Source organism: Perna viridis, chromosome 1 (assembly GCF_037379345.1).
Source record: "Perna viridis isolate PV_CMFRI_1.1 ecotype Kerala chromosome 1, ASM3737934v1, whole genome shotgun sequence".
NCBI lineage: Eukaryota > Metazoa > Mollusca > Bivalvia > Mytilida > Mytilidae > Perna > Perna viridis.
In genome coordinates, this window is record NC_142445.1 from 32261542 (window position 1) to 32286425 (window position 24884).

General features: G+C 33.1%; 2 protein-coding genes across 4 annotated transcripts in view; one reads left to right on the top strand and one right to left on the bottom strand.

Moving 5' to 3' along the window:
- Window positions 1-6821, bottom strand: part of LOC148628409 (5-aminolevulinate synthase, erythroid-specific, mitochondrial-like) — a 31817-nt gene extending 24996 nt beyond the window's left edge. Inside the window, exon 1 of one of the 2 annotated variants that reach the window (XM_088586904.1) lies at window positions 6784-6821. The gene's annotated coding sequence lies outside the window, so the exon portion shown is untranslated. The remainder of the gene's footprint in view (window positions 1-6783) is intronic. The other variant, XM_088586924.1, reaches the window with a different exon arrangement.
- Window positions 6822-11403: 4582 nt separating this feature from the next.
- The window catches only part of LOC148628410 (laminin subunit beta-1-like), a 55521-nt gene continuing 42040 nt past the window's right edge, over window positions 11404-24884 (top strand). Inside the window, exons 1-3 of one of the 2 annotated variants that reach the window (XM_088586985.1) lie at window positions 11404-11524; window positions 12445-12621; window positions 24177-24712. In XM_088586985.1, the coding sequence (XP_088443111.1) occupies window positions 12573-12621; window positions 24177-24712 (585 nt within the window). In that variant the 5' untranslated portion in view covers window positions 11404-11524; window positions 12445-12572. Of the gene's footprint in view, window positions 11625-12444; window positions 12622-24176; window positions 24713-24884 lie in introns of both variants that reach the window. The other variant, XM_088586976.1, reaches the window with a different exon arrangement.

Below are 24884 nucleotides of genomic sequence, written 5' to 3' on the forward strand. Positions count from 1 at the left end.
TCTAAATTGTGTGCATGACATGTAAGAAGATGGATTCTTAGGAAATATAAAAAATGCATTGATCAAAGTGCTTTCAGCATCATTTGTAAAAAATGTAGCATGAACAGATTTTCTAAGAATACATGATGTAAAATAATACTTTAATCATAAAATAACATTTGCTATATTATTTAGAATTGCTTTCTTCTAATATGTATAAACTGAAAGTCAATATTTACTACCGATTTCAGAGAAATAAACTGTAGATCATCAGTTTAACAGTGTCCAAGTTCACACACATTTACAAATTTGGTTTCATTTCACCAAAGACCTGTAATTAATCACAGTTCAATGATTTCACTTTTTAAAATGCTTTTAAACCTTCCCAAAAAGTAATTTGCAATTATAAAATCAGAAATGTGTATAAGATACTTTTTATTAATTTTAATTACTCCTCTTCACTTCCTTCATCTGAATATGGCTGAAATATTGCTGCTCGGACGTTAAACCCCAACAAACAAACAATCCTCTTCACTTCCTGTTTATCAATAATAAAATATCAATGAAAAGATGTAGATTTTGTAGTTGCAGCAATGATAGAATACAATTTACCTGAATAATTGCCTTAAACATATTTACCGATTTTAAAAAGAGATTTTATAAAAAAGGAATTACATTTGGACTATAAGACTATATGGCTATAAGACGAATTTAGTTCAAATTTTGTAGGATTGTTAGTCACCATTTGTAGTTGGTCATATTGCACCACCGTTTAGATTTGACAAATCTAAACAGGAGTGAAGGAACTTTTGCACTTCAACTTTTTTGCAGACAAGGGAACATATGGCTATGAGTTGCTTGTTATATTATTAAAGTATTTTTGGGAGTTTATAGTTGTTTTCTTAATTAAAATTTGAATCTAAGAAACACAATGATTCAACCATGCAGGTGTTAAACTCACCATTTCCATCTGAAATGCCTGTAGTAAGTCAAAACCATTTGGTTTTTTTTATCTTTCCAGTTTTTGCCTTGATATTTCAGTCGTTAACCCTACTTCAGGCAAATTATTTTGTTGAAAATACTTTCTGAAATTTCCTATATGCATATTCAAAAGCTTGAATTATAGCTGAATCCTATATGAGAACTCGTCTGAATATAGCTGAAATATTGCTGCTCGGATGTTAAACCCCAACAAACAATATTATTCAGAAATTGCAAGCTGTGGTGTCATAACTGAGTCACATTTTGGTAAAACATGAGGCTCCCAAGAGCCTGAATTATACACCTGGTTCAATTTTGCCTTTCAAAGGCAATACAAGAAGTTGTCCAACAATTTTGACTCAATAAGTTTTTGGTAGGACTTATCATAGGGATCATTTCAACAATTGAAAGTTTCTTTTAATCTAGCATAGTTTTCAAGATATTGACTGAAAAATGTATAAAAAGAAGGTCATTTTTCCCATTTCAAGGGCAATAACTCTTACAAGGAGTCATCTGACAACTTTTATTGCTGAAGACTTTTGTAGTCCTAATAATAAGGATCATTCAGCTACAGAAAGAATTTGGCTAAACCAAACGGTTTTGGATTGGAGATATGTACAAAAAACTACTGTCTGACCCTGTGTTCTATTTTTAGTAATATCGGCCATGGCGGATCAAAAATCCCCATATCAGCTCTATCCAGGATACACCCAGGAACATTCATACCAAGTTTGGTTCCAATAGATCAAATAATGTCAGAGGAGAAGATTTTTGAAAGAATTAACATTAAAAATAGCAAAAAAAAAAGTCAAAAACGGGCAATAACTCCAACATGGCTAAACAGATTAAAACCATAGTTTGACTTTAGATAGATCTCATCATGCTGAACACTTCTATTTATGTCACAATTAGCTAAACCTAACAGTTTTGGAGATATAAGTGAAAAACTACTGTGTTCCATTTTTAGTCAAATAAAAAATCCCCACATCAATTCTATGCAGGATATCCCAAGGAATATTCATACCAAGTTTGGTTCAATTGGTCAAGTAGTTTCAGAGGAGAAGAATTTTGTGTAATTGTTAACGACGACGAACACCAAGTGATGGCAATAGCTCACATGGCCTTTAGTCAAGTGAGCTAAAAATGCTGCTTCTATTCAGTTTTCAAAGAATTTTTACAAAAAATGAGAGGATACGGGGTAGTTTTTTTAATCCCAAATGATAGAACACAAGCTTTGAACAACAAAATATTTTGTCAAGAGTTGTAATGATGCTGAACTCTTTTTGTATATATATCAAAAAGTCTGACAAAAGTGCTCTATATGTTCTACATAAAAATGCCTCACTAAATGAGCAATTTCATTACAAATTGGCAATTTTTTTTTCTAATTTTGCGTTATTTTCATCTACAATTTAAATGCAACACATGCATGAACTGAAAGGAAACTTTGTTTTATATGAAGGCCCACACATTCAACTAGTGAACAATGCAATTTTCAGATTTATTTGAAACATTTTATTTTTGGGGGCTGAATTTTATACTTTCGGAACAAACCCATTGAAATTATATTTGGAGGCTAAAATTTAACAAAAATCAAGAAAGAAATCTTTAGTATATTTATTTTATTTTTATATATTGTAATAATTTTTATTTTTATATATTGTAACAATTTAAGATTTTTATTGCAAAATAAACTGTTCAAGTTTTAAATTTCTATAGAAATTTACTGGTAAAGACTCTAGAAATTCAGTTTGTACATCCACTGTTTTATGTAATTGAGAATTTAGAGCCAGTTTGACAGGATTTGTTTAAGGTCATAAAACAGTCACAGATGACACCAGAGGCATGGGCTTGAATGGTCTCATGTGGTGTTAGTAAAACTGCGTACTAATGTCATACTAGCATAGTAAAATACGGGAACTACATCCGGCTAGACAAGCCAGTCTAAATTTACATACACTCTTTGGCTCAGCATAAACTTTTCGGTGTTCTAAATAAGCATATACCTTTGGTAAGTAACTAAATTTCTAATACAATCAATTATTAAATTTGCACTGCACCATTGGATATTCACTAAACCACACCCATTTGACTCTAAAACGCATACACTATTTGGCAATCACACAGTTCTTCCATCTTCTGGGTCCGGATGGCCGTCCTTGGCTCTTCTCCATCTGACTTGGCATTTTCCTCCTCTACATGGTCCTATTTAATTTTACTTTTCAAAAATCATGTAGTATTTTTTTATTTAATAACCAACATTTCAATAATTCACAAATCATATTTCCTTATTATCATTTTTTTCCCAATTACAATTTTCTACTGAACATTTATTAATTTTTTAATTTTTATTATTTATTTATTTACTTATTTATTTTATTTTGTTAAAAATACAATTAAAATAAATAAACAATTTTATTTAAAACCCACTAAATTGGCCGTCTGTGCGAGACCCGACAGGGTAGCGAAGGACATCAAAAACCTCCTTAGTAGTACAGTCAAAGATTACACAGAATGGACTTTAAGGCAAATTAAAAATCTATTAATTCATCCTACTTTGTAGTATATCCATATGAAATTGTTTTATAATATTGCATTTTTTATTCAAAAAAGAAATAAAGGTTCCAACTCTGGACTCTTGAGAAGAAAATGACATTAGCTACACTTTGAATGGGTATAAAGTGTAATTTATTTTCAATATTCCATAATTTTTTAAAAATAACATCAGCCAAAACTGCTTTTATTTCAAACCTAATACTGATGGATATGTCTATATGTACTTCCTTTTTTTTCAATTTCATCTTGAGTACAAAATAGAAAACTAAAACCTTGACATTTTTAACTTTTAAACTCACTTCCTTTTAAAATTGAAAAATAAAATCATTTGTCTGCATTGGAAGAAAATACAACTTTTTGTGACTTATATATTTTTTTTAACGAAATGACTGTCCAGTATCATGATATGTTCTTATGAGCCATAATAAGGACTTACAAAGTCAATATTCTTCTCACTCTTTTTATGATAAAAATTGAATTAATTTCTTCACGTTTTTGTTTCATAAAATTCTAATCATAACTCAATAACATTTCACTAATCATCTATTTAACTTAGCTACTTGTGCCTGTCCAGGTGAATATGCTAAATTTACTTGGGATGCCACAACTATCTTTTTAATTAATTAATGAGTAATATATAAGAAATAACAGAGGTAAACTTCTAAGAGCTGTGCCAGGTATTAGAGGTATACCTGGCATTTATCAGACTATGCTGCCAGCTGTACTGTACTATTTTTCACGTTTTTCAGTCCACCACGAAAATACAAAAAATTAATACATTTACAGTAAAATACTTCCAAAAACTTTTCTTAACCAAGCATCTGTCAATTACTTTTATGAACATAACCATTAGGTTTGTTTTTATATTCCTGTATGTATCTTCATGTTATGTAAAGAATCATCTAAACTGACATTTAATCCATTTATAATTTAGTTGTCATTGCTATAACACATATGGACATTTAGGTCCCCTATAATTAAAATATTACCTGGCAAAGAATATTTTGATATGATTTGTCAAGATTTTAAAAATCTGGTTGTCATAGAAAGTTTGCAAAGTTTATGATGAAATTATGGCACAGGATGGCCAACCAGCATTGTAGTTGCTAGAAGATTTAAATAGACAGTTAATAGGGTTTGTAAGTCTCGGTCTAGTTTCAGTTTTCCTTCCGGAATTTTAGATGTAGAACGTATTGAAATCCAAAGACAGGTCTGCATTTTATTGTTCACTTTCCGGAAATTAAAATGCTGTATCACTATGCAAAATCTTCTATTTTATGCTTTTCTTAACATTTTAATCCAGTAGAACTAGACATTTGTCATTTTTTATCAGTATTTTTCACAAAAAATATATTTTGCTATCAACGTTGAACTCAATGCTATGTTAATGACGAATCTCTATGCATTTGAATGGGAGATGAGGACCCATTTTCATGAAATCACGGAGTCATGTGACGAGACTTACATACCCTATTGACTGGGCTAAAGGATTAATTCTTCAGCCAAATTAGTTCATTGCTGGCTTGTGTACTGGGCAGTCTAGGGTTCAATTCTCAGTGGCAACAATGCAATTGTGCAAAACAAATCCTGCTGTGCAGTTACATTTGGGGCCCAACTAAAAAAACCCACTGGGTTTGGATAGCTAGATTTTTAGCATGAAATGTACTCTTAATGTGTATGTGTGTGTATAGGGGGGGGGAGTGTAGCAGAGCGGCCTACCTGCATAGTTGTACCATGTAAGTAGTTGATTAAAATAGCCAGTTAATTGACTTGGCTAAAACATTAATTCTTTACAATCGGTTTGTCACTGGCTTGTCACCCAGTGGTCAAGGGTTCAATGCTCAGTGGCAGAAGAATAAATCAGACGGTCAAACCATGCTCTCCCATTAAAAATGAAAGGACATATAATGGAGGTAAATAACACAAGAACTTAATATACAGTGTTCATTCCAGACTATACCCTTGCATCATTGGCACAGTTATTTATGCATAACACACAAAAAGTGCAGCATGTGAGCCCAGCTTGCACACAGTTTTCTGTAGGTTGATCTCTGAATTTCCAGTTTTTTTGGTACCGTATCCGGATGTGTATCTGTCATTTAAAACCTCCAATGGCCTTGACCTTTTCGTAGTAAACATGAGAAACAAAAGTTAAAACTTTTCTCAGGTCAAAAACGATTTAGGGATACTGCAGGCAGTGTGCAGGGGACAGGATCATTTCCCCTGATCCTATTGATGGGACCCAGTCAATTTCAGATAAGCTGACTGACTGAAAACAAACGGAAATGGCCAGCGAACCTAGAGAATTTCGAGTGAAAATGAAACTGTTCATTGTCCATGGGCCTGAATCAGGTTGGATACAATCCCAATAAGATCAGAAAGATCCTAAACAGAGCTGCAACATCAAATTGAATTACTATTTGAATCAACACAATGCCATAATAAAAAAAAAACATATACTAGTATCTGTTTTTATTCATTTGGAGTGTTTACATGTACCTCTGTTCCCTCTCACCTAAAATGAAACTATGTGTCTACAAACCTGAGGGTAACTTATTTGTTGGTTGAATCTCTCCTGTTATAAAAAAATGACCCCTTATGATACTGCCATATTGGCCCCCTTTATTCTGAAAATGACCCCCTATTTCGCCCTCTCTGGCAATTTTCTGGAATTAACACTGAATATGATATCTTTGTTTTCAAATTTAAAAAAAACATTTTGTCGATTCAACAACATGACTTCACTATGGCTGAGGAATGAGAAAATATGAAGAGAATGTGGATACATCACCAGTGTAGTACAAAGTTCAGTGTTTTTTATAAATGAACGTTGAGTACATGCTATATTAGTCAGAGAGAAGATCTCGCCATTTTCAAGACAGAAGCAATTCTCACCAATCCTTTCACAAAAATTTTCTTCCTCTATGAAAATTGCAAAATATTAGTCATCTGTTAGACGTTTTATCTTAAAATTTTTGGCATGTGCTTATCTCAGAAGAGAGGACAAAAAGTCGATTGAACTACTTCGTGACCAGTATGTGAATCAAGACATAAACGTGTACACACTTAACTTACCAAGACTAAGTTTACCAACATTTGACTTATGAAGTTATGTAAGGCAAAGTGACCAGCAGGTCAAGATGCCTGATAATAGACTTTAGAATAATCAGAAGTTACTATTTAAAGTAAGCCGTGTAATATTATTCCAGTTATTTTGTTCAAATTTTCTTTAGGATTCATTTCCTAGTCCCCGTTCTAATTCCATACCTTCCTCCAGTTTTGTTTTCTTGACCTTGACATAAGCGATCAGGATAAATCGGATCTAAACAAAATCGGACCACAACACAGAGCCACGCACATTTTAAAGTAGATTGGCTTTTTATTATTTGTGTACTTGATTTATTTCAAATATTGTTAACAAAGGATTTTTATTCGATTATAAAAATCCTTGTTTAAACCAAATCAGAGCTTGCATAAATCATTTATTCTACCTAGTAAAAAACTAGTAAATTTTATAGAAGTTTAAAAAATTTTGATAGTGAGCCTTTTTTAAGAGACTTAGAGCAGTCAGACCAAGGTTTTATATATAGCTATCTATATTTAACTCCTTGGTAAAATGTAGACAATTTAGATTATACAAAGGAAAATGAAGCATATGATGTTTTAACAACAGCTTCATGGATGTATATAATAAGCATGTGCCATTGAAAAGGAGAAATATTGTAAAAGCACAAGCTCCTTTTATGAACCACAAATTGCGGCAAGCTGTACTTAAGAAAAGAATTGTCCATAATATATTTAAAAGCAAAAGAGACTCTAAATCATGGGAAAATTATATAGTACAAAGAAATTTGGTAAATAAGATCAAGCGTGGATCTGTCAAAAAAGTATTTTATAGAAAGATGTGTAGGTGGTTCCAAAAGTAAAGACTTTCGGCCCATCATAAACCGTTTTTGACAAACAAAGGTAGCCATTTTGAATCAGATATTGTAATTAAAGACAACGATCAACTGTTAACAATTCAGAAATATATTAGCTGTGTATTTAATGATTTTTTCGGACAGTCCGTATAGTTTCGATTTTTACCCTTTGACCCATAGAAACGCAAGTCACCTGATCAAAATTCTGTTTCCCGATTAGCCAAATACTGATAACTTAGTCGCGTTCGAAAAAATTGCATCGGGAATTGAAATTGCAAGTCGTGTTATTTCCTGAATGAAATGAAGAAAATTATAAGTAAAAAGAACAAATTTTATTGCGTCGGCTATCTTTTTTTTAAAGATAGTGCTTATTTATCAATGTAGCCAAAGACATAGGAAATGGGGCAATCATGTCAAATCGATAGCTACCACTCCAGCATTACCAAAATCAAAGAAACACCAATCAAAGAAAATGCCAATGAATTACAACTTCAAACCTATTGCAGAAGCATTCACAAAAAAAAAACAAAAACAAAAACAAAAAACAAAAAAAAAAAACAGTTCAACAAAATAAATGTAAAAAAGGCTACTGGTTTTGATGAAGTCTAACCTAAAATTCTGAAAATAGTTGCGCCAGTAGTAAAACATCCAATCACCAACCTGATCAACATGACCTTTGAATTTTCAGTTTTTCCAGACAAATTAAAAATAGTACCAATTCATAAGAAAAACAGCACAGTAGAAAAATGACACTACAGACCAGTTAGTGTACTGCCAACCATTTCAAGACTTCATGAAAGAGCTGTTGAATCTCAGATATGTGATTTTTTTTTTAAACAAATTTAACATTTTCTTCTCTGATTTTAGACCAGTTGTCAAGGTATTTTTATCAAAATTATAGAAGAATGGCGTAAATCTTTAGATAGTCAATTTTCAGGATTAATTGACTTTCATATGATTGTCTGAGAACCATTTGATTAAAATACTACTCTCCTGTTCTAGAGTGTTTACAATATTGTGTAGATCATTGGTGTTATATGATAATTTATTGTCATTAGCATTGTTATATAAATCACTTATAATAAAGTGAAATATATCGTTAATAAAGATATTAATATATGACGTGACATAAAGACTTGAGTAACACGGGTGTGTTTCTAGAAAAAACAGTACGTTTACTCTACTATATATCATGTATTAAGGATCAGTGGCGGATCCAGAGAATCACCTAAGGGGTACATGGGGACAAAAAATGCGTTTACACACAAAAATATGCTATTTTATCAAATTTTTCAAATTGATAAGGTGATTTGACCTCCCCTCTCTGTGAGGATGAGCCGCTAATAAGGGTCTTATTTCAAGTTTGTGATAAATGATAAGATCGTGAAATTAAGATGAGTTTATGATAGATTTTATGTTATCGACTTACTAATTATACCATAAGTACGTGAGAAACCAATAACCATACTTTTTGTGAAAATGATATATGAAAGAGTATGAATTTTCAATATTCCAGATATATGATAATGGTGCATGCATGGATATTGCATGGTTGTCTCGGCAGCTCATTCCTACAAGAAAAACATAGTTTATTCCAATGTTAGTGGTGTTAAATCGACAACTTTAATATAGCACCTAGTCGTTCTTAATGTGAAGATTTCTTCGTTCTGTAGAAATTAAATACCTTATTTAGTAGCACGTCTTAAGATATTTTCTATTGGCCTCGTTTTTCTAAATCACTGACTGTACTCCAGTTGTGGGCTTACCATTCGTGAATAACACCAAAAGTCTTATGAAGTCTAGATATATAGCATGCACTGATTTTTTGTTGTTTGTACGTGTTATTTTTGTTAGTTCTTGTTCCTTGTTGTCTGTGGCTATTTTCCTCGTCTATTTGTTATCATTTGGTTATATTCTTTAGATTACCGTTCGAATCCTGGTTCCCTTGATTTTTAAACCCCGCTACTCGAAGTGTCAAGCCATTATATGAAACCTTCCGTAAAGTTGCGTGTCCGTCCGTCCGTTTGTCCGCCCCGACGGTTTCTATTGATTACTGTGGAAGATATGGAAGAATCATATACAAACTTTGTAAAGTCATTAAATATTATAAAATGCAGAATGAGATGAATTTCGGATTTCAGTTTGATCGGATTTGTTTAAAAAAAACCTTTTTGCAACGGCGGGGTATTATGTAATGTCCCATTAGATGCCCTATTTTTTTTCTTTTCATGAAAAACTATTCAAAAAGTTAACAACAGCAGTGGGAAGCCCATATCACTGCTGCAAATACCAGTAAAATTACACAGCTGTTTTAGTTCAAGAGCTGTAGTCACTTTTGTTAATACTTTTGAATTTGAAGTTTTGTATGTGTGCTTGTACATAAAAAAGTAAATTTGAAATAAAAACGTATATATAGACAGTCAAAACGTTATGCCCCTGACCCTACCGTGGGGAAATAAATTGTATTCGGTGGCAGATCAATGGACAGGTTTCCGGGGTTTGGAAAATTTTGTGAAATCTGTGCAAAATCTGTGTAAAAACGCGGAAACGGTAAATGCAAACGCCACGTTTTATTCCATGGCTTTAAAGACGTGCGTGGTGCATGATGATATAAGCCCGCGTATATGAAAATTCTCGTGTTCTTTCAGTTAATTAGTTGTCGGTTAACCCATACTCTGAAAGAAAAAGTACGTATAACCATATTTTTGTATGTATTTTTTTATTTAAAGGTGAACAAATTTAGGCAAATACCTCATGGATATTTGACCAATTAATATTGACTATGATCCGATAATCTTCCCAATGAAAACAACTTTTTAAATAGTTAGTGATTGTGTGGGCAATATCATAAAAACAGGTAGTGCTATGGATCAATCAAATTTAACTACAGGTCTATGTTAAAAGCATTTGTTTTTATACAAAATGGATCCGGTAACATCACCATTTATTAACACAGAAACTGTAAATACAAAATACATTTGTGTTTTATCCCTAATTAGTTGTCGGACATCCAAAATTTCGTAAAAAAAGTTTAAATGGAAAATATACAATACCAAATGTAATAATTGCAATATTTTATGAAAATGATGCAAAGCGGAAATAATATCATAGACTTGTAACTTAGAGGTCTCTGATAATATACCGTGGAATCAGGAAAATAACGCTTATATATATACTGTGATGCTTCTGACTTTCCTTTCATCTTTGGCAACATCCCTTCAGCACCTGCGTATGGAGTGTTCATATCATAACTCATACGTTATGCCAACTACGCAGACTTTTTGTTTCGCGCTAGAACTCTAACAAATAGGCTTCTGGAACAGGGTTATGTTGCTACAAGATTGAAGTCATCACTACAGAAGTTTTATGGTCGTCATCATGAACTCGTGGATCGTTATGGTTTATCCACCTGCACCATGAAAACTGATTTATTCAACGGGTCATAGTTGTCCTCTCCTCGTTTGTCTATCCCGCACTTGACTTTTTATGAGCAACTCGGTGGGTGTTTCTAGAAAAACAGAGGACGCTTACCCTACCGGTGCACCTGGTCCATGCTCCCAGTTTTTAGTGGAGTCCGGGTTGCTCATTTGCTTTTGTTGCTTTGTATGTATGATTTTAATTACTTTATGTTCTTCGTTGTGTATGTCTGTTTTCCATGTCTGGTCTTTGTCCCTGGATTGCATTCTTTTGATTACCGCTATAACCTTGGTTCCCTTGATTACTCTTTCTATAATTCTTATCTGACATTTTTCATCTCGGTTGGAGTGTTGTGTCCTTGACATATTCACCATACTCTTTCTCTTTATATCTCATAATAGCTGTGGATTATGTATTTGTACTCTCCGGACGCTTTTTAAACTCTCTGGGCGCATTGGACGCTTTTTGGTAGAACCCAAATTTAGAGATTATGTTTGCCATTCCATTATGTTTACAAACCCCCTTTTAAAGGTAATATAAGTAGCTCTGAGTCTTTAAAAGAAACCATACATGATTTCATCATGAACAAACAATTGAAATAAACGTTGATTGCATGCGTCATTATTAGTGAAAAGCGCCTTTCAACGTTAAATTGACAATCACTCTTGAATGTAAGTACTTTTATCCCATTTCAGAGTTAATTTCCGGTTGGAAATACGATACTTCAACAACTGTTTGTCGAGATAGTGCTCCGTTTGCAATTAATTTGGGGTAAGTTTGTAAAACACGTTTGCTTAACAATCATGGTGATTAAACATGAACTTAAAAGAACGTGCAAATGGATCTAAGGGAAATCTGAGTGAAGCTACACTATTATTCAATAAAAATGTTATTTTTTAGGTGTTATTCGCATTTGAAGTTACGAAACTTTCCGTTCGTTGCTAAAATAACATTTACGCGTGTGAGTTCAGAATGAAATTTGTCATGTTTGATCACAAAAATGCACAGTCACAAATCCCACTATTACACTATACAACTGGAGAGGGTTTACATGTAGACTTGCGATCGCATGACCAGTGGCAGTGCTCGATATTTTTTTGGAAATCTTTAACGATGACGCCGATGTTTTTAATTTCACCACTAACATTTCGTTAGTTAAAATAGATAGTTCCACCAGTCTTCCACGAGAAGAAAGATTCTGAAAGGGTTTTAGGTCGTCAGTGGGGAGATTTGTTTACAACCACTAAACATTCCAAAATAGGATCATAACAACCAATACTTGATAATAAAAATAATAGCAGATTTCTGCTAATTCATATCCAGATTTTACTGTTACATTTCTTTTTTTTACTGTATATTTACTTCTGATTGTGCCAATTTCTGCTTTATTTGTTGATCTCATAAATTATCCCAGGATTTAGAACATTTAAAAAAACAACAGTATTAAAATATTATTTTAATGGTTTAAATGTATGTACTGGTATGCCCTTTTTTCTAACAGAGACTGGATTGGGCAGGGGCCATGCAATGTATATGTATAGCACTATTTTTTATCATTTAAATAATATCTTGTTTTTTTTTTTTATTGCAGGAGGGTTTTTATCCCAAGGAAAGCATCAGTGCTTTATACTATCAAACGACTATTGTAGACAGTTTGGTCATTAATTAAATCTTATTTATGGAATTTTCTACCGTTTAGGATTGTTATTACAAGAAAGAATGGAAAAACAAGTAATGCAACTCCTGATATTTTTTGCATTATTTCATGGTGAGTTTTGAATTTGATAAACTGATAGTTTTACCTTATTATGAATTTCAGGGGGTACTGTATTTATATGGCCCTGTCTGTCTGCCTACACACTTGTGTCTTGTAATCCCAACTAAATGATGGCTTTTTATGAACCTTTTAAGGCGGCCAGGCATCACATCATACATGTATCAGAGCTGTGAGAAGGGAGAACTTGGGGCTCCTTAGATTTTGTGATTTTCAAAATATTTTAATGTGTTTTTTTCACATCCCCAAGTTCAGAACAAGGTGTATCAAAAAGATTATACCATGCAGTGCCAAAAGATAACTTATAGATCGTTAATAGGAAAACATTATTAGAATGTCTCTTACATATCCAGTTTCAGTCAGTGCCATTCAGTTCTTCACCATGATACTTTTTGAAGCTGGTTTTGTTATATACATGTAATAGAAAGTATCAGTTGTGAAATAACATTCGGAACAAAATATTAAATGGGGAAATCAGTGATTTTTTTTGGTGTTTTTTTGGGGGGAAAAATCTGACAGTATGACAGCAGAGATAGCCAGTTTGCGCTTGAAAGCCTGAAACTAGACAGATAAGTTGTAGATTAGTATGAAGAAAGAAAAGGGTACAAAATAATATTATCGTATTGTCTCATGCCTTTCATGGGAGATAATTAAACCTACATAGTAAGCAGAAGTTGACACTAACTTTTACGCAGTAGTGGTCCAACCACTAAGAATTAGATTCAGCTGGTCCATCTCTCACTGTAGTGGTCCTTCTCTGCAAAGGTTTCGTCAGCGACCTGAGTTTTTGGTATTTTACTGGCCACAGTCCACAATTTTCTAACCCTGGTTAAGGTAATAAAATGTACATAATTGTACAAAAAATAAATACATGTACATGGTAAATCTCTGTACATTCTCTAAAATACTCAATGAATTTTGTTGGAATTTTATAAGAGAGTTTATCATCATATGTAGATGTGGCAGTGCATGAAGGAAGATAAATATTGTTCAATGCCTGCTAAGAGAGATATATGTAAATATGGGATTTGTACATGTAAGGCTTGTTCTACATGTAATTTCATTTTCCTTACTGGAATTTTTTATGTGAAAGGTATTGAAATATGACGACCGATTTGAATTTTATTGTTTACTTCCCGGATCTGCGAATACTGAATTACATTGCAAAACCTTCTATTTATTGCTTTGCTTATCATTTTTATCATGTAGAAATATATATTTGTCATTTAATCAGTATTTCTACACAAAAAAGATGTTACCACTTTCAGTGGTCTGTAAATAACAAAGTATCCATGCATTTGAATGGTAGATAAGGACCTATTCACATGAAACCACGGAGTCACATGACAAGACTTACATACATTTTGTACCCTATTGTTTAATTCCAGCATAGGGAGATAATACAACTGAAAATGAATAAAAGACAAATCTTATTTACATAATTTAAATGTAGGTAACAAACAATACTGGTTCATTGTGTATTTTCTGAAAAGAAACATGGTTACAATTGTAATTGAATAAAGGCAATGTATTCTCGTCTGGAATGGAAATTACTTTGTTTATGCAGTGACCTCCAGTTTTGAACTCATTCATAAGTTATGCAGTGACCTCCAGTTTTGAACTCATTCAGAAGTGTTTTTTTTTTCTCAGAAAAGTCTACTTGCCACAACAGCAGAGTTAAGTGGCATAAGTACAATGTATCTTATTGGTTGTTTGGGTAACTTTCATGAATCATAGAAGTTAAAGTATCAAAAGTTAAATCAAAGACTGAAGTCTTCAAAGTTGCTAATCATCAAATATTCACTGTCACTGATTTTGGCATACTTTCAACATCCAAAATGGTACAAATGCGATATGCTTTAAAATCAGGTGACTACCACTAAAATCTTGGTTTCCTTGATATTGCAAACTCTTTTGTAACCTTTATGATCTGAATGGCTATATACATGTATATAGATATCGGTGTCCTGATAATATATAATGTATGACCTTTATATAATGAATTGTAACGAATGCCTGTATGAATTGGAAACTGGGTAATATTACATAAAGTCAATGCTAACCTATCATTATCTTTTAATGTTAACTTCCCATTTTAATAAGAGCTAAAAGAAACACGCATAGACATGTGTATTATATGTTTAAAAAAAGGTAGGTTGTAGCATGGAACAATAATATCTAGACATTATACTTCCATGGTTGTAGCGATCTTTCAGTCGATTTTATGGTACATTTTGTATTGACCGGTGAACCACTTTATGAAACAGATTAAGCAGCTGGCAATGAATATTCATAAACATCGGGATTGGCTAGTGTATATGATCTACAATGTATATAGTCTTATAACGAGCCTCAGTGCCTGAATCAGAAACTGGGTAATGTTCAAAGCTAGCCAGTTATTTCATGTAAAATTTCCATTCTTGTACAAGCACGAAACACAATGTATAAAACTCATGGGGTACATTTTTTTACTTGTATGAAGCTAGAACTTGACGCTATGGTGGTGAACATGGCAAGGATCTGCAGCACTTAATGGCATATAATTATATTTGTGCAAATCATACGCGAATATTAAGTACAAAACTTATGAGTGCAATAAGTTGCTAACAATATTAGCGACTTAAAAACATGATCAAAATGTAGTGTTTGTGTTGCAGTTACAAGTTTTTATTTCTTTGAGTAAAGATTAAAAAATTGTAAAGCTTGATGATCAAAATGAGGGATTCTATTATTTTTAAAAGCTTGCCCACTAAATGCCTGGTTTTTCAGGGTACTGTTTAGTATATAGACATGACCAACATTGTCTTTTTGTATTGTTTTGTTGGGTTCAGTATTGCAAAGATATGATCAGGTGTTCAAATTTAAGAGTGGATAGTCCAGACTTTCTCTGAATTTCAAATAGAGTCCACAATAGAGTCCATTAAAAGGGTATAGTTGCAGTTCAGAAATTAAGGGTTCTCACTCCTGGTCCTTGAACTAAGTACATGTACATGTACTGCTGTTAACCTTACTGTAGGACCTTGAATCATCAAATGTCCAGTCAACAGTTTTGAACTTTCCTCAATCCTTAAGATTGACCAAGTATGCTTTTTGTAAATTTTTCAGTTTGCTTTTTTTTTGGATAAATGTATAAATGTTACATTTAAGTCTTTTCAAGTACCAGCAATCAGAAATATTATTCAAGTTGAAAATGATTTACATAACTGCCAAATGCAGGACTTTCTTTTGAGGGTCAAAAATACATTACTTCATTGAAATCAAATTATGATTTTCAAATTTCTGGTTTCAGTATAGGGTTGCCTATTGTTCCTTACAGCTGATAGGAATTTGCAATTCAAGCCAACCTTTTGTTTGGTAAATTGTTATTTATTCACACAAGTTTGAAATTATGGTCTGTCATAGTTTAACTATTTTAATCCTTGAGTTAGACAGTAGTTTTATTGTTAAATGAAGTGTTTTGATATTTAGGTTTGACAACTGACAATCATTTTATTATTTGTCACTGAACAAATACTAGTATAACTAATTTCCCCCTATGAAAGCCACTTCAAAATATATGATGTATATAAATTGTTTTATTTTTATTAAGTCAAAAAAGATTCGGAAGTCTGAATGGACAAATTTACATTTACATGTACTTACAATACTGTAATACATTACCCAATCCACAAGTCAGGGTGTATACAATGTGCATGTATTGTTCCCACCTTTCTCTTTGATTCAATCACACATTGCGGAGTTCTGTATGGTATTTAAAAATTGTCGAACTAAAATCTTTCTTTAACTGTTGTGAACAACATAGTAGTGGTCAAGTTCCATTATGTTGTACACACTGCATTAGATACGACACTTTTTATGTAGAAATTCTACATGTACATATGTATTTTATGTGCAAGTTACATGTATATCTGAAGACTTGTGAAGAAAAAATCTTTAACATAGGATAATCAACATTAACCATTTGAAAAAAATACTTAAGGCTACTTCAAATGAATCCTATAGTACATGTAGATCACCATTTCTTTAGAGGCTTAGAAAAATGATTGTGCATTGGTATTGAATTTTCCTCAAAATATGTTTTTTACATGTACATGTAAATACTCCCATGTCTACATTCACTAGCACATCTGATTTATATTTAGACCCTATGTTACTGTAGTAATAGCAGAATAAGTTTTGTGAAGCGACGCTGTTTTGTAATTGTTGCATTTATAGCTCACCTCGCTCTAAGGGACATGTGATCTATTGCCTTCGCTTGAATTCTGTCATCTGTTGTTGTCTGTAACAATTATTAAAAACTCTTCTCCTCCCAAACAACTTTTGAACAACCAATTTGAACGAAACTTACACGTAGTATGAATGTTTGTTGTGATTCAGCTTTTCCTAGTGTTATCGTTTCCTAAATGAAGTTATTACGTTTCCCATAGTTTCATGGATATGATGTTAACTTCCACCTTAAGGAATAACAGAAGCGAAATGGAGGACAATTCAAAGGGGACACTTTGTAATATTGCCGTATATGACATGTTTTATGTACAAAGAAGTGGTGTACTTAGAAGATCCCAGCTTTGATATTCATTTGTACCTGGTTTTAGTAAATTATCCTTTTATATAGTTATCTGCGTTAGTGATATTTTGTATATAGAAAGAAAGCTCAGACTTTTCATAACAATGTTCTTTTGGGTATCATGCATAGAACTGATGGGATTTTTTGTCCTTTAAAAATCATGGCTGCCATTACTAAAAATAAAACATAGGGGTCAGATAGAAGTTTTATGCATGTATCTCAATAAACTGTAAGTAAAGCCAAATTCTGACTGAGTAAAAGAGTTGAGCATGATGAGATCTATCAGTGGTTAAATTTTAATGTAAATCTGTTATGCCACGTTGAGTTATTGCTTTTTTTCAACATTTTTTCGTTATTTTTTAATGTAACTTCTCCTCTGACACTACCAGACCAATTAGAACCAAACTTGGTATGAGTGTTCCTAAGGGTGTTCACATTTATTTCCAAAACTAAAATATGTTCAGCCAGATTCTGACATATGGTAAAATGTTCAGCATGATGAGATCTATCTCTGTTCATATTTTCATGTAAATCTGTTTAGCCATGTTGGAGTTATTGCCCTTCTTTGACATGTTTTTAATTCATGATAGGTTCTGAAATAGATTTTTTTCGCCAGATTTTACATTTTAAACTTTGGAAATCTTCTTCTTGAAAACTACTGGGAGTTTTGAAACAGAACTTAGCATGAATATTCCCTAGAACAAATTTAACCATCTGTGCATGTGTTTTTTTTTTACATGCATTTTGTTGTTTGGCTCAGGTGGCTCAGTGGGTGGCTGCAACCACTCAAAGTTGCCTTTGAAACCCTGTGGGGAAACACATTTTGGCGTATAGTATAGGCTAAGCTAGCGCTCATCATTTTTGCTATTTACGAAAGGATTTCATAAATGACGAAAATGTTTTATATCGTTTTCGTCACTTAAAATTTGAAAAGTGTATAGAAAAAAATCCATTCAAAAAGTATTTCGTATAAATTTTGGTCACCTTAAATAACAATGTTGTAAAAAACTGTCAATCGAAAATTACATAATTTCACCTGGCCTTGCGTTCCGACAAGTATATGACCCCAAGCTTGGTAATTACCTACTCAACCAGGTGTGACATACATTCTATTGTTGTTAACCTGGCATCCCTGATATGAGCATCGTTTATAATCCTTTAAAATAACAATTTATCAATCGTTTGATCATTAAGACCACACAAAATATCCCAGGGTTCTCACTCAACTTCAGCCGGTCATTTTCGACCACCAAAAAAAGCTTCAAGTTGACTCGAGACATTTCTGCTTTTAAGTACGTTTAAAATATAACTTATATATATCCTTATTTTAAAAACAAACCCTTCACGAACCTCGCAACGTATATTTAGCTATCTATTTTTAGAAATTTAAATGCACACAAAAACAATGTCTCCGATTGTGTGACTGGTCATCTCATGGATTTCAATTAATTTTAACGCAATCACGGACAGTTATGAAGTATTAATCAACAGTAAATATTTATTTTACGATTCTCTTTTCTTCTTGAAACGAAATCAAATGATTACGAACGTCTTCAATTCTACTCATGATCTGGGGTCAAAGGTCACTAAAAAAGTACTACCCAGCAGTAAGATATCACCGTGCAACCGCTTACAGAGTGCAACATTCTACAGTTGGCTATGCCAATGTGGCCAACCTCCTTTTTATCTGTCTAGTTTCTGTGTTATCTTCTGGTGACTGAGAGGGGATTGCCCCGTGCAGGTCTGGGTGTGAAAAGAATAGGCATGCAGCAGCGCTAAGCTTGTTGTAAAAGGCGACTCAAAAGTGCTCAGAAACCTACGGGGGGCTAGGCACTCTGGGATGTGTGCCCCAGGTGGTGGAATGGGGTACTCCTGGTGTGTTACATGCTGGGATTGTCAGGCTCTAATACAGAAAACTTGACCGCAAACCATAGTGGTGCACCGTGTTGGGAAAGATGCCACATTCCTTGCACGTTAAAGAATTCTGCTGTGATATTCGATAGGAGTAGGAACCTTCGTGCTCCACCACAGGATGCTTAATTGCCCGACCTTACCCATCCCTCCCCTTTTTCTAGTTGCAATCAAAATTTGACGACCTTATTATCCTTGTGTCCCATCCCATCTTTCATTTCATCATCATTTCATGTTCATTTTATCATCCATTTCATGCTCATCATATGAATATAGCTGAAATATTGCTGCTCGGACGTTAAACCCCAACAATCAATCAATCAATCTGAGAGGGGATTTAGAAGGTACTATCTGATCAAGACCAATCTTAGGAACAGGTTGAAGGTTTCATCAATCAGTTCTCTTCTAAAGATCTGTCTCCATTCTTCTGATTAGAGGAGTTTTAGGTTGAAGAGGGCTTTTCAGGTGTGGCGTATGGCAAAGGACAGGAGGATTTTCTCTTATTAGTTTAGTGTCAGGTCATACCATAATAGTATCTTTTGTCAAATAGTAGCTATTTTTAGACTGAATGCATCAAAGCTTTGTCATGATGTAAAGAAAATAATAGTTATTTTGTTGTAACATTTATTGTATTTATTGTTATGCCTGTATCTGTAAACTTAAAATGAATATATTAGGAGTGTTTATGTCTTTAGTTTATGATACTATTGACTATTTACAAAATTCTGCTGCCCATAGTATGTCGTTTGTCTACGCAAAAGTGACTAAAGCCCTCAAAATCCTAGCTAAAACCCTGCCTATATCTTTTCTTTTATAAGGCCAATAGTGACCAAACTAGGCAGGAATAATAAAAGGGTCAACTTTAACATCTGATAGAATTTTTATTCCATTTAATAAAACAAAATGGCATCCTGATTGATCAGGGCTAATTTCCTCACTGCTTTCTTCAAACAATTCACTTTTTGTGTTGCTCAAGTGGCTCAGGGAGTGGCTCTGGCCACCCATTGGGGAGAAATATTTTGGCCAAGGTATATATCTACTTTTACTATGCAAATAATGACCAAACTTTAAAGAAATATTAAAAGGGACAGCTTAAACATTTCGATTCCACTCGATTAAACAAGGTGGCTTTTAATTATCTCTTGATATGATCACATGTTTTCAAGTTCGCCAGGTGAGCAGTTCAGACTCTCTAGAGCCTCTAATTTCTAATGTTATTTATCCTCAGAAACTACTGCACAGAACTTAATTGATATGATTGTTCCTTAGGTGTGAGCTTTAGAAATTATCCAAGAAAAAAACATGGTTGCTTTTTACAAAAAGTTATATTAAGTGAAGATCGGAAGCAAAAATTACATATACTTATAGACTGTTAAAATTTATAAAATGACATTAATTTTTCTAATGCATAAAAGAAATGGTGATCTATTATAAGATTAATAAGTATTTTAAACTAGATCCAATGGTTAATGTTGATTATCCTATGTTTAAGATTTTTCCTTTACTAGGAACTTCTTATATACTTGTAGAGGAACTTTTGGTGATTTCTGAAGGTATTTACTATTTTGTATTTAGGTTATACACTGGTGCATTTGTTGCATTTCACCATATCTGTTCTTTTTTCCATCTTAAACAAGAAATGACATCAGAAAATATCAACCAACCCTTTGTAACAAAATCAAGTCGTACATACAAACATGTATTTTTATGTGGAGTTTTTGACATTCTCCTTAAAATAATAATGTACATTTTTGTTGCAATCTGTTTTGACACTGAAAATATGACATGTACATGTATGATGTGGAACGTTATACAATTTGTAACTCTCTTTTTTGTCTCATCTACTCTTAACTTTTCAGTGTACTGTCAGTAGCAATTTTTTACCATAATATATACATACGTACATTGTGAGTAAATGAGAAACCAAGATGTTTAATAAATTTGCACTTGAGAACTTTATTTTCTGGAAGTGGCTGTGTACTTGTATCTGCACTCTCTTTCCTAACAAGGCACATCATTGTGTGTGGTTAGGAGAACAATGTCAGTCTAAGAGATAAGCCAGTGCAAAACTGCTTTTAATTACCAGTCCATTAAAACATCATTACCTGACCAGCACCTGCTATTCCAGGTAGCTAGTCAGACACTGTGGAAGTGTTTTTCTTATTATTGAATTAGATGCATTCAGTCGGTCTAACACTGGCATTTGTAAGAAAGAATATTTCGTTTTCTGACAGAATACAGGATCAGGATTTTAGTCTAGAGGGTCACCAAAAAATTGAATTAATACAAGTTGAGTATGCTGAAATTAGTGAGAGAGAAAAACTAGATTTCATGCAATAATCATATTAAATCTAATTTTAAAAAAGGCTATAACCTGCCATACTCCTTTGTCAATCTGCCTCTGAAACCTATTTACAGTTTGTGGTAATTCTAAATTCTGATTGAGACATACATTATGTTAGTAGTAGGACATTGAAGTATCCTGCTTGGATTTGTGAAGGATTTTATTAGTCTTTAACCCTACTTTTTAAGAGACTTTTTAGTCCTAATGGATGAAAGACTGCCTGTTGAGAAGTATACTCTTATCTTCCATCAATAAGTGGCTTGCTTTAGAAAATCTGAGAAACCTTGGCAACTCTATATTGAAGATAGTGTTATCTTGTTTCAGTTAAGCCAACCATAAGTGATATGTTGTTGACTGTTTTGATGGAATCTTGTGTAGTTGCATAACATTCTTCCATGCAAATGCATCTGTATTTGCTACTTTAGTAATCATAAATCCTCAGGATTTTACAGTGTCTAAGCTGGCAATTATTACATGTATCTCAATATAATAAGATTTTGTCAAGGTTATCGAATCCACATGTATGTCATATTTTGCCATGAAGCATTGAGATATAAATTACATGTTATTTTGCTAACATGAATACATGCATGGTGTTGTGACTTCATTGTTTGTCTAAATGAAAGTATTCTAGATACATGTACATGTATATCTCACGCTACTGCTGTTACTGAAAATTGAAAAAAGGGGGCAGACATAAATTTTTCACATATATCGCCTAAACCATTATGTTTTAACACAGGTTAAAGTGTTAAGCATAAGATCTTGCAGTGGTCAAATTGTCATGCCAATTTGTTAAGCCATGTTGGATTTATTGTCCTTCTTTGACATCTTTTTGCTATTTTTAATGTTATTACTTTAAACAATTTTCTCCTCAGAAGCTACTGGAAAGAATTTAATGAAAACCTCAGGTATGAACATTAAGAATTTTTATCCTAGTAAAAACATGGTGCTTTTTAAAATCGAAGTCTTTAAAGTTGCCGATCGTCAAAATATTCTCCGTCACTGATATTGGCTTATTTTCAACATCCGAATTGGCACAAATGTGATATGATATAAAATTGGGTGACTTCCGCTAAAATCTTGGTTCCCTTGTTATGATTGCATACTCTTCCGTAACGGTGATGACCCGAATATTTTCAGTTACCTGGAAGCAGATTAACAACTGGCAATGGTTATATATCAGAGATGGGTCCGATTACTTCCAATGTAATCATTAATCATTAATTTTCATCTTTTAATGTAAACTTCCTGTTCTCATACAAGCAAAAAGCACACATAATATACATATGACAGTGTATGATATTTTTTAAAAGAGGTATATTGTAGCCATTTTTAAGGGGCTTATGATATTGACCAGGGAACCAGATTAGGAACCAGATTAAACAACTGGCAATGATTTTTCATAGATATCGGGGCTGTTCTCATACAAGCAAGAAACACACATGTATGATATTTTAAGAAGTACATTTTTATCTCATATGAAGCTAGAACTATGACGCTATGGTGGTAAACATGGCTCAGATCTGCAGCATCACGTGGAGTATAAATATATATATAATTATGCGAATCATATGTGAATATAAATGACTGAAATTATGAGTGCAAAAAAGAATGTTGTTTATCAAACGAGGTGAGCCATACAGGCTCTTTAGAGCCTCTAGTTTTTTACAGATTTGAAATGATATACTTGTAAGTGACAAGTGTACAAAAACACTTGTTTTTTTTTAATTTTTTATTTTGTCAGTACATTACAGCATTTCTAGGCTAGAAGGTCAACCTACAAATGATTACAATTCACAAAAATTGTGCATGTGTTTTCACTTATTTGTGCAAATGGTAAGTTACAGTCACTTACTTACTGCCTGTTATGCCTGCTGGCAAGGTGGCAAGTTAGATGAAGGTTAATTATGAAGACTGAAAATCCTAAAAGGATTGAAGTTAACAATTCAACATATTAAATGTAAATGTTAACCAACATAAAGATATACCAGTTTTCCATTCAACAGGGTAAATATTGGATGTGTATTGAATTTATAGGTTCTACACTACTTCTGATTTACATATGAGTTCATAGAATTTTTAACCAACCCTTCTTATACATCGGCATTTGACACAGTGATGGGAAACAAATCTTGACATCTGTTAATACACATAAAACATACGTGTACAACCCCTATGAAACTTTTTTAGCTGTCATTTATACATGTAATTTCTGGTATACATGAACATTGTTGTACCCCCACTCAATAAGGGGTGGTATATTTGAATCACTTAGTCCTTCATTCTGTCCCCCACAAATTTTGTCTCAATTATCTCATTTCCTAATGAAAGGATTGATTTCAGATTTTGTAAGTGGAATATACATTGTAAACATTTTTAGTACTGTACATGTATGATGGGGTGTGGCTTAATATACATTTTGTAGATATGGCATAATTTATGAGTAATTTTGGGTGCTGTTTGATGTCAACTTCCTGTTCCAGTGGGTTTATTTATGCCTTATTTTTGTGAAACTTTATTTTTGGTTTACTAGTGATTTTTTTTTAACACAAGAGTTTGGAGCTGCAACAAAACAGCCAGTAACTGCATGTAGTTTTAATATTTAAGATTATTATACTGTTTTATAGCCTCTACCTTTTTACATTGTAAGTGTAGTTACTGGTTCAGTTTTACTAACAATGTATCAATCCTAAAATGTGATTTGCTTTTTCATTTGTCTTCCAGGTATAATTCTTCAAAGTATCAGGCAGCCAAGATGTGAGCAAGGTAGCTGTTACCCTGCCACTGGGGACTTGTTGATAGGTCGTGATGATTCTTTATCTGCAACTTCAACTTGTGGTTTAAACAAACCAGAAAGATATTGTATTGTTAGTCATTTAGAGGAGGATGCTAAGTGTTTTGTGTGTGATGCTAGATATCCAAGGGACAGTCATAATATTACCAACATAGTGTGGTCGTATGGGAATAGGTACGGAAGGTGGTGGCAAGCAGAGGCAGGAAAACAACATGTCTCTCTTCAATTAAACTTAGAAGCAGAGTTTCATTTTACTCATTTAATCATGACATTTAAAACATTCAGACCAAAAGCAATGTTAATTGAAAGATCATTTGACAGTGGTAGATCTTGGGGAGTGTACAGGTATTTCGCAGAAGATTGTGACACTTCATTTCCTGGAGTGAAAAAGTGGCCCCCTAAAACATTAGAAGATGTTATATGTGATGATACTTATTCAGATGTGGCTCCTTCCACTCAAGGAGAGGTAAAGTATTCTTTTATTGTTTTTTTATGACTGCAAAAATTATGTGATGGTATCATGGTACTAACAGGGCTTGAACTTTAAATTCTGAATTTAGCAACTTCTGAAAATACAGTGATACAGTTCTTGGGTTGTTTCTGAACTGAACTCAAATCTAGGGAATCTTTATTATGAA